This window comes from Chiloscyllium plagiosum, unplaced genomic scaffold (genome assembly GCF_037043375.1).
Source record: "Chiloscyllium plagiosum isolate Xiang-an unplaced genomic scaffold, Cpla_swu_hap1 HiC_scaffold_12, whole genome shotgun sequence".
Taxonomy (NCBI): Eukaryota; Metazoa; Chordata; class Chondrichthyes; order Orectolobiformes; family Hemiscylliidae; genus Chiloscyllium; species Chiloscyllium plagiosum.
In genome coordinates, this window is record NW_028270150.1 from 84,455,207 (window position 1) to 84,469,327 (window position 14,121).

Sequence of the window (14,121 nt, forward strand, 5' to 3'; positions counted from 1 at the left end):
AGAGAAGATTTACCAGGGTGTTGCCTGGAATGGAGAATAGGTCGTACGAGGATAGGTTGAGAGTGCTAAGCCTTTTCTCGTTGGAACGGCGAAGGATGAGGGGTGACTTGATAGAGGTTTATAAGATGATCAGAGGAATCGATAGAGTAGACAGTCAGAAACTTTTTCCCCGGGTACAACAGAGTGTTACAAAGGGGCATAAATTTAAGGTGAAGGGTGGAAGGTATAGGGGAGATGTCAGGGGTGGGTTCTTTACCCAGAGAGTGGTGGGGGCGTGGAATGCGCTGCCTGTGGGAGTGGTAGAGTCAGAATCTTTGGTGACCTTTAAGCGGCAATTGGATAGGTACATGGATGGGTGCTTAAGCTAGGACAAATGTTCGGCACAACATCGTGGGCCGAAGGGCCTGTTCTGTGCTGTATTGTTCTATGTTCTATGTTCTAAGAGGGCTGTGATAACACTGGAGAAGGTGGAGAGGGGACATGATTACAATGTTTAAAATTTTGAGGGGCATAGATTGGGTAGCCAGGAAGAAACTTTCCCTTTGATGGCAGGGTCAATGACAAGGGGCATCAATTGTAGGTGAGGGGCAGGAAGCTTAGAGGGATATGAGGAAATTTGTTTTTGCTCAGAGGTTGTGGAAATCTGGAGCTCACTGCCTGTAATGGAGATAGAAGAGATGCAGAAACCCTCATAACATTTAAGTAGTATTTAGATCTGCTCTTGCAAAGATATACAAGACTGTGGGCCAAGTGCTGGAAAATGGAATGGGAATAGTTAGATGGTTGTTTTTCACTGGCATGGAGATGATGATTCGAAGGGCCTTTCTCTGTACTGTAGGTCTCTATGACCCTGTGACCTGAGAATTTGACGCTGAGCCACGGGAGAGGATACGAGGGCAGGTGACCAAAGGCTTAGCTAAAGGAAGAGGGTTTCAAGACTTGGGCAGCAGACAGTGTAACTGCTCCTGGCGTCAGGAAGAATGCACAAAGGTTTCAAGTTGGAGGAGTGTGGGTATCTTGGAGAGTTGTTGACCTGAAGGAAGCTTAAGGGTGTGTAGAGCAGCAATGTATCAGGGGAAGGAGTTTGAGGCACTGCCGGACTGCTGGGAGTCAATGTACTTCAGGAACAGAGAAATGATGGCCGAAAGGGATTTGGTTAAAATAGAGAGCGTGGAATTTTAGATGATGTCAGGTTTACAGAATTTGGAAGGAGGATAGCTAGCCAAGGGAGCACTACAATAATAAGAACAAGCCCGCTCATGTCCTCCTTTCAATCTGTATTTGAGTGTTGCCCTGTTCCATTGAAAATACCCATTCACTCTGTGTGAGTGTCTTTGTGAATGATGGGCGCACGTTGGAGGCAGTCAAGTGAGAAAATTGGCTCAATTATATTTTACATTTTACAGTGAGTCTTGATCTGTCTCTTCTCCTCGCCTAATTACAGCTTGGACCTCAGCAGAAGTTATATTAACACTATCTGACAGGGGATCAACTTTAATAACTTAACCATCAATGCTCAGCACCTGCCCGAAAGCTCTTTCTGAATAGCTTCCAAAGGACAGCGATAAGGATTGAGGCTGGCTTATCATTGCAGAAGTGGCTCTGTCAGTTTTAACCCTGGAGGGAGGCTTTCCACTGTCAAGTTCCTCGAGAAGCCTGTTAATTAAAGGAAGGAAAGGCAGTGTTGTTCTTTGGAGTGTTATTGTTGGCCCAGAGCCACAGAGGTTGCTGACATCTCACTGTGCTCAGGCAGATTTGTCTTTATGAGTTAAAGGTGGGATATGTTATTGTTGGACCAATCGGCAGACATTCCCTCCAGTGCTGTGGAAACTATTCATTACACTGAATGGAGATGCTTTACGTTTTTCCTGTTGTGGTGGGCTTTAGGGGATCGAATGCATTTGCACCATTCTCCCTGCCCCTCTCTGAACCTTGGCACATCTTTGTGACAGAGTGATCAATGTATGAAACCACGTTAAGGTATCAAGACTGGGAGGGTTCATCATTTTGTTGATAAACCATTCCATCCTTACTTTCTCCATAGTGAGAGAGTGGGGCCTGCTTAAAGTGAGAGTCTATTAAGAAGATAAATCCAGTCGCACAGCCATATTGTTATACCTTTGTTGGTGCTGTGAGAACTCCCAGTTTACGGTGTTGAAGATCAGATTCTAGGGGAACTGGGATAGCTCGGAACTGTGCAAAGTTACTTTCACACTGGGGTTTGCAATTTTCCCTCTGTGCCCTTGTATCTTTCCCTGAGGAGGACATCATTAAGGGCCAGAAGCACAGGAAGACGTCAGTGGGCCTGCACAGACAGACAGGAGCACCCTACTTTGGTTACAGGTAACCATAGCAACAACCTCCTTTAATCAGCCTTTTGTGCAAGAAGATCTGCTCTGTTCGCTTGTCTTCAGATCATGAAATCAGTTTGCTCGTAGCTACATGTATCCATCAGATGCATTTTGTGAAATTGCATTAGCTCCTAGTTTCACGTCAGTCTTCATGAATTATAGATCCACAGGACATCAGAAGGGAACATGAAAAATGATTTAACCTCCAGATCAAAAGAGAAAGTTGCCATCCTTTTTCTCAAACAGGAAATGGCTAATGCACACCAATGTAGATTTTATTTTTAAAACTGCGTTTACGGAGAATTATCAGTGGTGAATGTGGTCTGCACCATCCTTAAAACAAAAGGGGCAATGTTCTGGAAAGGTCATTGCTGTGACGTTAATGAGATGAAGGAATATTCATCCAGTAAATGGCGTTGAATTTGAAGATGTTAAGAGTAAATAATTTGGTTAGATCATATTTCTAAACTGAAGATAAGTTTATCCGTCATGTACAGATAAACACACACACTACATAGGCAATGAAAACAGAAATTACTGGAAAAGCTCAGCAGGTCTGGCAGCCTCCGTGGAGAGAAATCAGACTTAACCTTTTGGGTGCAGTACTCTTCCTCAGGACAGACCCTTCTGATCAATCCCTTCTGATCCTCCCTCAGAACGGTCATTGGAGCAATAGAAGCAGCCAGGATGGGGTGTCACCAGCTGTCCCAGATCTCTAGTTTTCTTTTAAGCTTTTAAATTAGCAGAAGCTGCTGGAGTATTGAAGTAGAAGCTATTGTTCTCCCCTCTCTCGGCTACAGCCAGAAGCGAGCTTTCTCTTCCTTTTCAGACACTTCATGTGAGAAAATCTGATTTCCCTATTTGCCTTTTTGCCAAGGGGTGTATTTATGGGATGTTACGATATGGAAACATGTAATTAGTAATAATTATTCTGTTCATTTTTCCAATCGAGTTATTATTCCCAAGTCCTTCTTTCTTCTGTTGTATTTTAATGATAGTGTTTGAATAAATTGTGATTTCCTTATCTTCTAGTAGTTCAACCAATTAAATTGGAACACAGCAGCTGACATTTACCTTTAAAATAAGAAATAGTTGGGGTCTAGGCTACTGTCGTGACATATTTTGAGGGTGTCTGCTCTGGTGCATAACACTAGCCAGTAGAGGTCTTGGAAGTTGGTGTTGTGCAATCTTTAATGAGTTACTGTACTGCAACTTGTGGATGGTACACATTGTGGCCACTGTGCATCAGAGATGAAATGAGTGAATATTTAAGCTGGTTGATGAGGTTCCAATCAATTAGGTTGCTATCTCCTGCACAGTGCTGAGCTACTTGAATGTCATTGAAGTTGCACTCAGCCAAGTGGGGAGTATTTCATCTCCACCTTACATTATAACTTATAGGGGAGTCAGGAAGTGAGGCTTCCAACACTGAACTGCTGTTGTAGCCACATAATTATATGGCTGTCGAGAGTGAGTCATACTGAAGGGCTTATGCCCGAAATATCGATTCTCCTGCTCCTTGGATGCTGCCTGACCTGCTGTGCTTTTCCAGCACTACACTCTCGACTCTGATCTCCAGCCCTCACCGACTTATATGGCTGGTCCAGTTCAGTTTTGGGCAATGTTAAGTCCACAGGATGTTGATAATGGGAGGTTGAGTGATGGTAATGCTATTGAATATCATGGGGCAATTATTAGATTTTCTTTCATAGAGTCATAGAGATGTACAGCACAGAAACAGACCTTCAGTCCAACCTCTCCATGCCGACCAGATATCCCAAACCAATCTAGTCCCACCTGCCAGCACCCGGCCCATATCCTTCCTATTCATGGAAGGCATCTAGATGGTTATAAATGTTGCAATTGTACCAGCCTCCACCACTTCCCCTGGCAGCTCATTCCATACACGTACCACCCTCTGTGTGAAAAAGTTGCCCCTTAGGTCTCTTTTATATCTTAACCCCTCTCACCCTAAATCTATGCCCTCTAGTTCTGGACTTCCCAACCTGGGGAAGAGACTTTGTCTATTTATCCTATCCATGCCCCTCATGATTTTGTAAACCTCTATAAGGTCACCCCTCAGCCTCCGATGCTCCAGGGAAAACAGCCCCAACCTATTGAACCGCTCCCGATAACTCAAATCCTCCAACCCTGGCAACATCCTTGTAAATATTTTCTGAACCCTTTCAAGTTTCACAGCATCTTTCCAATAGGAAGGAGACCAGAATTGCATGCAGTATTCTAAATGTGGCCTAACCAATGTCCTGTACAGCCGCAACATGACCTCCCAACTCCTGTGCTCAATACTCTGACCAATAAAGGAAAGCATACGAAATACCTTCTTCACTATCCTATCTACCTGCAATTCCACTTTCAAGGAGCTATGAACCTGCACTCCAAGGTCTCTTTGTTTAGCAACACTCCCTAGGACCTTCCCATTAAGTGTATAAGTCCTGCTAAGATTTGCAAAATGCAGCACCTCGCATTTATCTGGATTAAACTCCATCTGCCACTTCTCAGCCCAATTATTGGAGATGGACATGGCCTGGCACTGGTGTGGTCCAAATATTGCTTTCAACTTATCAACCCAAGCCTGGATATTGTGCTGCATTTGAACATAGACTGCTTCAGTATCTGAGTCGCGAATGGTGCTGAACGTTGTGCGATCATGAGCAAACATTCCCACCCCCCCCCCGACCTTATGAAGGAGGGAACGTAGGTGATGAAGCACATGAAGGTGGCTGATCCTCAGGCCTTATCCTGCGAAACTGCCCAGGTTCAAGGCCCACCCGCTCCAGGGGTGAGTAATAAGATCTCCAAATAAGTTGATTGGACACTATATACCCCGGGCAACAGCAGAGGGCAAAGGTAACTGACCTGAAATAGCCATGACCATCCTCCTTTGTAACTTCAGCCCTGTCTTTTACAGTAATGTACAGGGCACTCCGGTCACTGAAGTAGGGGGTATTTGTGGAGCTGCCTCCTCCAGAGAGTTGTTTAAGTGACCACCACCATTCACAACTGGATGTGAACAGGACTGCAGAGCTTAGATCAGATCTGTTGGTTGTGGGATCACTTAGCTCTGTCTATCACTCGCTGCTTATGATGTTTGGCATGCAGGATCAACTGTGTTGTTGCTTCACCAGATTACCACTTCAGTTTTAAGTTAAAAGTCACACAACACCAGGTTACAGTCTAACAGGGTTATTTGGAAGCACTAGCTTTCAGAGCGCTGCTCCATCAGGTGGTTGTGGAGTATCTGGTGAAGAACCACCTGATGAAGGAGCAGCGCTCCAAAAGCAAGTGCTTCCAAATAAACCTGTCAGACTCTAACCTGGTGTTGTGCGATTTTTAAACTTTGTCCACCCCAGTCCAACACCGGCACCTCCACATCATGACTTCAGTTTTAGGTATGCCTGGTGCTGCTGCTGGCATGCACTCTCCATCAAACCAGGGTCGATCCCCAGGCTTGCAGATAATGGAAGAGTGAGGGATATGCCGGTGCTTTGAGGTTTCAGATTGTGACAGAGTATAATTCTATTGTTGCTGATGGCCCAGAGCACCTCATTGATGCCCAGACCTGGACTGCTCGATCTGTTCAAGCTCCACTCCATCTGTTGATTGTGTCACCCAACACAATGGTGGATCTCCTCGATTTAAAAACAGGATTTTCGAGGCCATCGGAAGAACATCCATTTGGTGGGGCTTCCTGAACGGGAGGAAGAAGGCCAGCTCGTCAGCTTCTTGGAGCGATGGCTCCCGCAGCTTTTGAAGCTGGAAGTCGAGGTAGGCTAGGTGCGGGTCGAGCAGGTCCACAAGGTCGCAGTGTGCAGACCCGGATTGGACCAGTGCCCCCAGCCGGTCTTAGTGCGACTCCAGCATTACAGAGATAAGCAAATGGTGCTGGAAGCCTCTCGAGCACTGGAGAAGGATCCACGAGCTCTCATATACAAAGGATCAGGATTATGCTTTTCCAGGACTTCTCTCCGGTTGTGATACATAAAAGTAAGGCCTTTGATGAGGTAAAAAGGCGGCTGAGGGACTTGAATTTCCAGTATTCTGTCAGATATCCAGTGATGTTGTGTTTTGGCCGCAGAGGGTCCGTGTTCAATTTTCGTTCACCGGAAAAGGCAAAGGACTTCTTGAATGCTTTAAAATGGACTGAATGGCTTGAAGTATATCGACAATTATGTTTATTTTGTTTCTTCTCTTTAATTTGCCTGGTTTACCTGGTTGTTGGTGGGTGGTCTTGGTTCTTTTAATATATGTTGGGGTCATAATTATTTCCCTTTTTTTTGTCTCCTCTCCCTTCTCGCTCCCTTCCCATCATCCTTTGTTTTCCTGGCTTTTCTTTTCTTATTATTTTCTTTTGTTTGTCTTTTCTGGTTTGGGATGGGGGGTGGGCGGGCGCAGTGGAGGGAAGCAGGGAGAGGTCTTTTTTTTTTGTTCTACCAGGAATGCCGAGGATTACAGTATGGAGGGGACGGGTTGAGTGCCCACTTTTAATTTTCTTGTTATAAGATGCTGGTATCTCTTTTTCTTCTTGTTGTCTGGGGCGGGGGCGTGGCTTCAACTAGAAGGAGTCAGGTGGTGCTAATGGGAGGTATGAGCGCCCCCTGTGGACAAAGGGGGAAAGCCTCCTTTCATTTATGTTATATGTTGGTATGTTGCAGAAGTAGCTGTTAGAAGTTTTGATTTGGTAGTTTTGAAAGTTGCATTTTTAAACTTGTACGCACTGTTTATGGTTTTCACTCAGCGCACTATGAGTGGGGTTCTTCCTCCCAGGGGGTCTCGGACTGTTTCGGACAATCATGGCTAGCCATTCGTTTAAATGGTGCACCTGGAATGTTCAGGGGAGTCACTCACCAATTGAGAGAAAAAAGATACTTTCAAGCCTTAGAAAAGAGAGGATCGATGTTGTCTTGCTACAAGAAACACATTTAACCGATAAGGAGCATTTGAAGTTGCAACAGGGAGGATTCGGCCAGGTGCTTTTCTCTACCTTTAATTTGAAGGGTAGCGGAGTTGCTATTCTCATCCAGAAGAACCTCCAGTTTCAAATGCTAGGCCAGTTAAGGATGAGTCCGGGCGGTTCATAATTATTAAAAGTTTTAATACATGGAGAGGAATATGGGATTCTGAATGTATACTGCCCCCCCCCGGCACGTCCCCTTAAATTCGTAACAGATGCGCTCTCTAGATTGATGGCCGTTGGGGCACGTCACACAATTATAGGGGGAGATTTCAACCGCATTATTGAACCCGAGGTGGACAGGATCCCTCAGGGTCTTGCGGATATGACCCCCCCCCCAATCCAGGCAGTTGGTGGACCTGAACAGGGAGTGGGGTTGGTGGGTGTGTGGAGATGTCTTCACCACGAAGGTAGGGATTTTACCTTTTTTCACTAATCCACATAAGTGCTATACTAGACATGTTTTTGTCTCATTAACCTTTTAGAATTCAATGCTGTCTTGCAGAATAGGGAACATAGCTGTTTCTGATCGTGCGGCAGGGTACATGGAGGTCAAGGTCGGTGGTAGCAGGAAGGGCTCCCGGCACTGGCGCATGGACCCTCTCCTCCTGAAAGATAGCAAGCTTATAGAATATTTTTTGTGGGAGCTTAAAATCTTTTGGGATATTAACTTAGGTACAGCCAGTAATCCATCGGTGCTGTGGGAGACTGCCAAAGCCTATGCATGGGGTTTGATTATTTCTTACTCTGCGACCTGGAAGTGACAGAGGGGAGAGCAGCTTGAGGCTCACCTGAAGGCAGCTGAGTTCACATACTTTGACAGATTGTCTGTTACCAAATTGCAGCAGATTACAGACCTTAGGGCTATTTTGAATGCTGCACTCATCCAGACAGCAAAGAGGAAAATCTGTTTTGTGAAACAGAGATTATTTGAGTACGGTGATGAGCCGGGTAGATATCTAACGTACTTGGCCAGAAAGAAGAATGCCCCCCCAATCTATTACATCCATCAGAGAGAGCGCTGGTACTCTGACTTACAGTGCCAAAAAGATTAACGCAGCATTAAGAAAGTTTTATTTTGAATTGTACTGGTTGGAAGGCTGTGAGGACAGAATGAAGAAGATGGAATCCTTTTTTAAGACCCTTGGATCTTCCGGGTGTAACCTCAGAGCAGGCGTCTTTTCTGAATGCCCCCCCTAAAATCCTGTCAAAAATGCTGGTGTTAAGTCTGGAGAGAGTATTGTCTTTTATTGTAAAGGAAAGATGTTGTGAAACTTGAACGAGTTCAGAAAAGATTTACAAGGATGTTGCCAGAATTGGAGGGTTTGAGCTATTGGGAGAGGCTGAACAGGCTGGGGCTGTTTTCCCTGGAATGTCAGAGGTTTACAAAATTATGTGGGGCTTGGGTAGGATAAATAGGCAAAGTCTTTTCCCTGGGGTCGAGGAGTCCAGAACTAGAGGACATAGGTTTAGGGTGAGAGAGGAAAGATATAAAAGAGACCTACGGGGAATAAGCTGCCAGAGGAAGTGGTGGAGGCAACATTTAAGAGGCATTTGGATGGGTATATGAATAGGAAGGGTTTGGAGGGATATGGCTGGGTGCTGGCAGGTGGGACTAGATTGGGTTGGACCGAAGGGTCCGTTTTCATGCTGTACATCTCTATGACTCTATAACTCTAAGTTTACTTACTACTGCTCCCAGTGGTGAGGAACTTCAGTGAGATTGCGCTGAATGTAGTAATTTAATTGAATATAATTTAAGTTACCTTGCTATAACATAGTTTAATTTTATTTTGTTTGTATATTTATTTTTCTTCTTTTTCCTTGGTTATTTATTGAATTGTAGTTTTTGTAGAGGTTTTATTTTGTTTTTTTTTCATGTTTCGGTAGTTTTTCGAGTAGAGTAGTAGTTTGTTTCGTATTATTGGTATTATATTATAAAGTTGTCACGCTATTTTTACTGGTTTTGTAATTTTGTAAAAAAACTTAAAATCTTTTCTTTTTCAATTAAAACATTTATTGAAAAAAAACAATGGCAGAGTTCCTTCTCAAATGGATGCAACTCAACCAGGAGGGTTTTTACAACAATAGATTCATGTTCCGGGGAAACATTCCAGATTTGTTTTATTAATTGAATTTAAATTCCTCCAACTGCTGTGTTGAGGCTTGATCTCTGTTCCCAGAGTATTAGTCTGGTGTCTGGGTTCCTAGTCTGTCTACATTACCACAGCACCTTCACCTCCTCGAAGACCATTCTTTCTTTCATAACAAAGGCAGCATCACTTCAACCACCCAGATCGAAATACAAATGGAAACATTTAAAGGTTTCAATTGCTTTTACATATTGTACTCCATTTGGAAAAAACACTGTATTCCTGTTGTACCTTTTAACATTGGTGAATATTCCAAAGGCACTTTGCAGAAGTAATTTTTTTTTTGAACAAAATAGAGTCATGGTTGGGAAGATTAAGTGTGGTGGGAGAAACCGCTGAAGCATTTAGAAAGGGATTTCTAGATCACGGGGCTTATGTGGCTGAAGACAGATTGGGTGGGGAGGAAGGGGAGAGATGATGCACAAGGCGGTAGATTGGGCTTCAAGCGTTTAAAGACAATCAAGATATCAAGTCTTCATGTATGTCCATTATCACTACTGATCATTTGGATCTTTCTTAAACCTCCTTATTTTATGAATAATATTGGAAATGGCCATAATTCTAATCTGCAGGCTCCTAAATAAAAAAAGTTTTCAGTCAAGTGACATTTGGTAAAGAGGAGGTACACTTGATACATGTGACTGTGATAGAATGGGACTTGACAGTTCAGATTGTCTGGGTCTGAGTCAGCTCATTCGCAGGCTATTGGTTAGGTTTCTTGCAACTTGTGTTTAGCACACAGTCATCTGACCACATTCCTCAATCACCTACAACAGCAATGTTCCAACTCGTACACTCAGTGTTCTGACCAATGAAGGCAAGCGTGCCTGTCTACCTACGACTCCACTTTAATGGAACCATGAACCTGCACTCCCAAGGTCTCTTTGTTCAGTAACACTCACTAGGACCCTACCATGAACTATATGTGTCCTGTCCTGGTTTGCCTTACCAAAATGCAACACCTCATAGTCATCTAAATTAAACTTCATCTGCCACTCCATGGTCCATTGGTCCATCTGATCAAGATTTTGTTGTACTCTGTGAGATAATCTTCTTCACTGTCTGCTACACCTCTAATTTTGATGTAATCAGCAAGCTTACTAACCATACCCCCTTCACATCCAAATCATTTATATAAATGATGAAAATCAGTGGACCAAGCACCGATCCTTGTGACAAATCCTTTTGGATGCATAACATGAACTGGGTCAGGTCAGGACAGTAATAAAGGAGATGGCCATGCTTGCTTACACGTGAACTGGGCCAGGTCAGGATGGTACTAAAGGAGATGGCCTTGTCTTTTTACAGGTGAACGCAACACGTCAAGAGGACAAGCTAACCGAAGAGTGCGACCAATTGATTGAAATCATTCAGCAAAGAAGGCAAATCATTGGCACCAAAATCAAGGAAGGGAAGGTAAGAGACAGATCACTACTGACGACTGTCATCGTTGACAACAGAAATGATGGAACAGGCTTGAGGGGCCGAATGCCCTACTTCAGTTCCGACATTCCTAGATCCAGACATTTTTAATTAACCTGTTTAGAAATGTGATTACGCATCACAACACTCGAGCCCTTGATGTTGTTAGATCCTCACTCAGAGTCATAGATTCATACAACATGGAAACAGACCCTTCAGTCCCTGCAGACCAGGTTTCCTAAACTGATCTAATCTCATTTGCAAGCGCTTGACCCTTATCCCTCTAAACCTTTCCTATTCATGTACCCATCCTGATGCCTTTTAAATGTTGTAATTTTACCAGCCCCCACCACTTCCTCTGGCAGCACATTCCATACACACACCACCCTCTGTGTGAAAAAGTTACCAAACCCAGTCTATCCAGCTTCTCCCTATAACACAAACGCTCCAGTCCCGCCAATATCCTTGTAAAACTTTTCTGCATCCTCAAGTATAACAACACGCTTCCTATAGAAGGGCAACCAGAAATGTGCAAATATTCTGAATGGCCTCACGAATGTCCTCTACAACAGCAATGTTCCAACTCGTATACTCAGTGTTCTGACCAATGAAGGCAAGTGTGCCTGTCTACCTACGACTCCACTTTAATGGAACCATGAACCTGCACTCCCAAGGTCTCTTTGTTCAGTAACACTCACCAGGACCCTACCATGAACTATATGAGTCCTGCCCTGGTTTGCCTTACCAAAATGCAACACCTCATAGTCATCTAAATTAAACTTCATCTGCCATTCCATGGTTCATTGGCCCATCTGATCAAGATTTTGTTGTACTCTGTGAGATAATCTTCTTCACTGTCTGCTACACCTCTAATTTTGATGTCATCAGCAAGCTTACTAACCATACCCCCTTCACATCCAAATCATTTATATAAATGATGAAAATCAGTGGACCCAGCACCGATCCTTGTGGCACTCCACTGGTCACAGGCCCCCAGTCTGAAAGGCAACCCTCCACCACCACCTTTTGTCTTCTACCTTGTAGCTAATGTTGTATCTAAATGGTTAACTCCCCCCAGATCCCATGTGATTTGACCTTACTAACCAGTCTACCGTATGGAGCCTTGTGACATATTTGCTGAAGTCCAAAAAGACCATATCCACCGCTCTGCTTTCATCAATCTTCGTGGTCTTCAAAAAACTCAGTCAAGTTTGTGAGACATAATTTCCCACACATAAAGCCATGCTGACTATCCCTATCAGTCTGTGCCTTTCCAAATACATGTACACCCTGTCCTTCAGAATCCCCTCCAACTATTTACAACTGACATAGTTCCCTGGTTCTCCTTACCACCTTTCTTAACTAATGGCACCGCATTAGCCAAACTCCAGTCTTCCGACACCTCACCTGTGGCTATTGATGATACAAATATCTTAGCAAGGGGCCTAGCAATCTCTTTTCTAGCTTCCCACAACGTTCTGGGAAACACCTGATCAGGTCCGGAGGATTTATCTACCTTTACACATTTTCTGTAATATGAACTCTTTTCAAGGCATCACTATTTATTTCCCTAAGTTCACTAACTTCCATGTCCTTCTGCACAGTAAATACTGATGCAAAATGTTAGTTTTGTATCTCACCTATCTGCAGTGGCTCTCCACACTGACAGCTTTGTTGATCTTTAAGAGGCGCTATTTTCTCCCTAGTTACTCTTTTGACCTTAAATGTACTTCTAGAATCTTTGGATTCTCTGTAACCCTATTTGCCAAAGCTATCTCATGTCCCCTTTTTGCCCTCCTGATTTCCCTCTTAAGTATAATCCTACTGCCTTTATACTCTTCTAAGGATTCACTCGATCCCAGCTGTCAACACCCGATACATGCTTCCTTCCTTTTCTTGACCAGCGCCTCAATCTCTCTAGTCATCCAGCATTCCCTATATCTACCAGCCTTGCCTTTCACACTGACACTGTCTCTGAATTCTTATTATCTCATTTCTAAGAGGCTCCTACTTTCCAACTCTCCCCTTACCTGCGAATAACCTCCCCCAATCAACTTTTGAACGTTCCAGCCTAACACAATCAAAATTAGCACTACTCGAATTTAGAACTTTAACTTTTTCATTAGTGCTATCCTTTTCTATAACTATTTTAAAAGTAATAGAATTATGATCACTTGCCCCAAATAGCAACCCCCACTGACACTCCAGCCACTTGCCTTGTCTTATTTCCCAACATAAGGTCCTTCTCCAGGAGGTACACCTACATACTGAGTAAGACATTTCATTGGACAAAGATTGGGTCTTTTAAAGAGGTCTCAGCAACACTGGTAATGGGTCATGTCATTTAATCAATGGATTAAGAAGGTATCCTCAGTTTGGGTTGGATTACTTTGATAGTAAGAAAGCTGGAATTTCACAGCATTGGGAAAAGATTTAATCGGTCACCAGTCTGCTTTCTCATTATTATCCACACTGAGTGCCTCTGCAAGTAGTAAAAAGTAACTAAAGAGGAATGTCAATTTAAGATGATGATATGATGAATGCTGCTGCAATGCCTCTGTCCAATTACCCGCTCACACCCACACCTAAATAGAACATAGAACATAGAACATAGAAGAATACAGCGCAGTACAGGCCCTTTGGCCTTCGATGTTGCGCCGATCCAAGCCCACCTAACCTATACTAACCCATTATCCTCCATATACCTATCCAATGCCCGCTTAAATGCCCATAAAGAGGGAGAGTCCACCACTGCTACTGGCAGGGCATTCCATGAACTTACAACTCGCTGAGTGAAGAACCTACCCCTAACTTCAGTCCTATATCTACCCCCCCTTAATTTAAAGCTATGCCCCCTTGTAATACCCGACTCCATACGCGGGAAAAGGTTCACACTGTCAACCCTATCTAACCCCCTAATCATCTTGTACACCTCAATCAAGTCACCCCTAAACCTTCTTTTCTCTAATGAAAACAGCCCCAAGTGTCTCAGTCTTTCCTCATACGATCTTCCTTCCATACCAGGCAACATCCTGGTAAACCTCCTCTGCACCCGTTCCAGTGCCTCCACATCCTTCCTATAGTATGGCGACCAAAACTGCACACAATATTCCAGATGCGGCCGCACCAGAGTCTTATACAACTGCATCATGACCTCAGGACTCCGGAACTCAATTCCTCTACCAATAAAAGCCAGTACGCCATATGCCTTCCTCACCGCACT

General features: G+C 43.9%; 1 protein-coding gene across 6 annotated transcripts in view; it reads left to right on the top strand.

Moving 5' to 3' along the window:
- mid1 (midline 1) overlaps window positions 1-14,121 on the top strand; it is a 375,699-nt gene that overhangs the window by 311,765 nt on the left and 49,813 nt on the right. For all 6 annotated transcript variants that reach the window (XM_087992998.1, XM_087993001.1, XM_087993000.1 and 3 more), the window contains exon 4: window positions 10,785-10,892. In XM_087992998.1, the coding sequence (XP_087849124.1) occupies window positions 10,785-10,892 (108 nt within the window). The remainder of the gene's footprint in view (window positions 1-10,784; window positions 10,893-14,121) is intronic.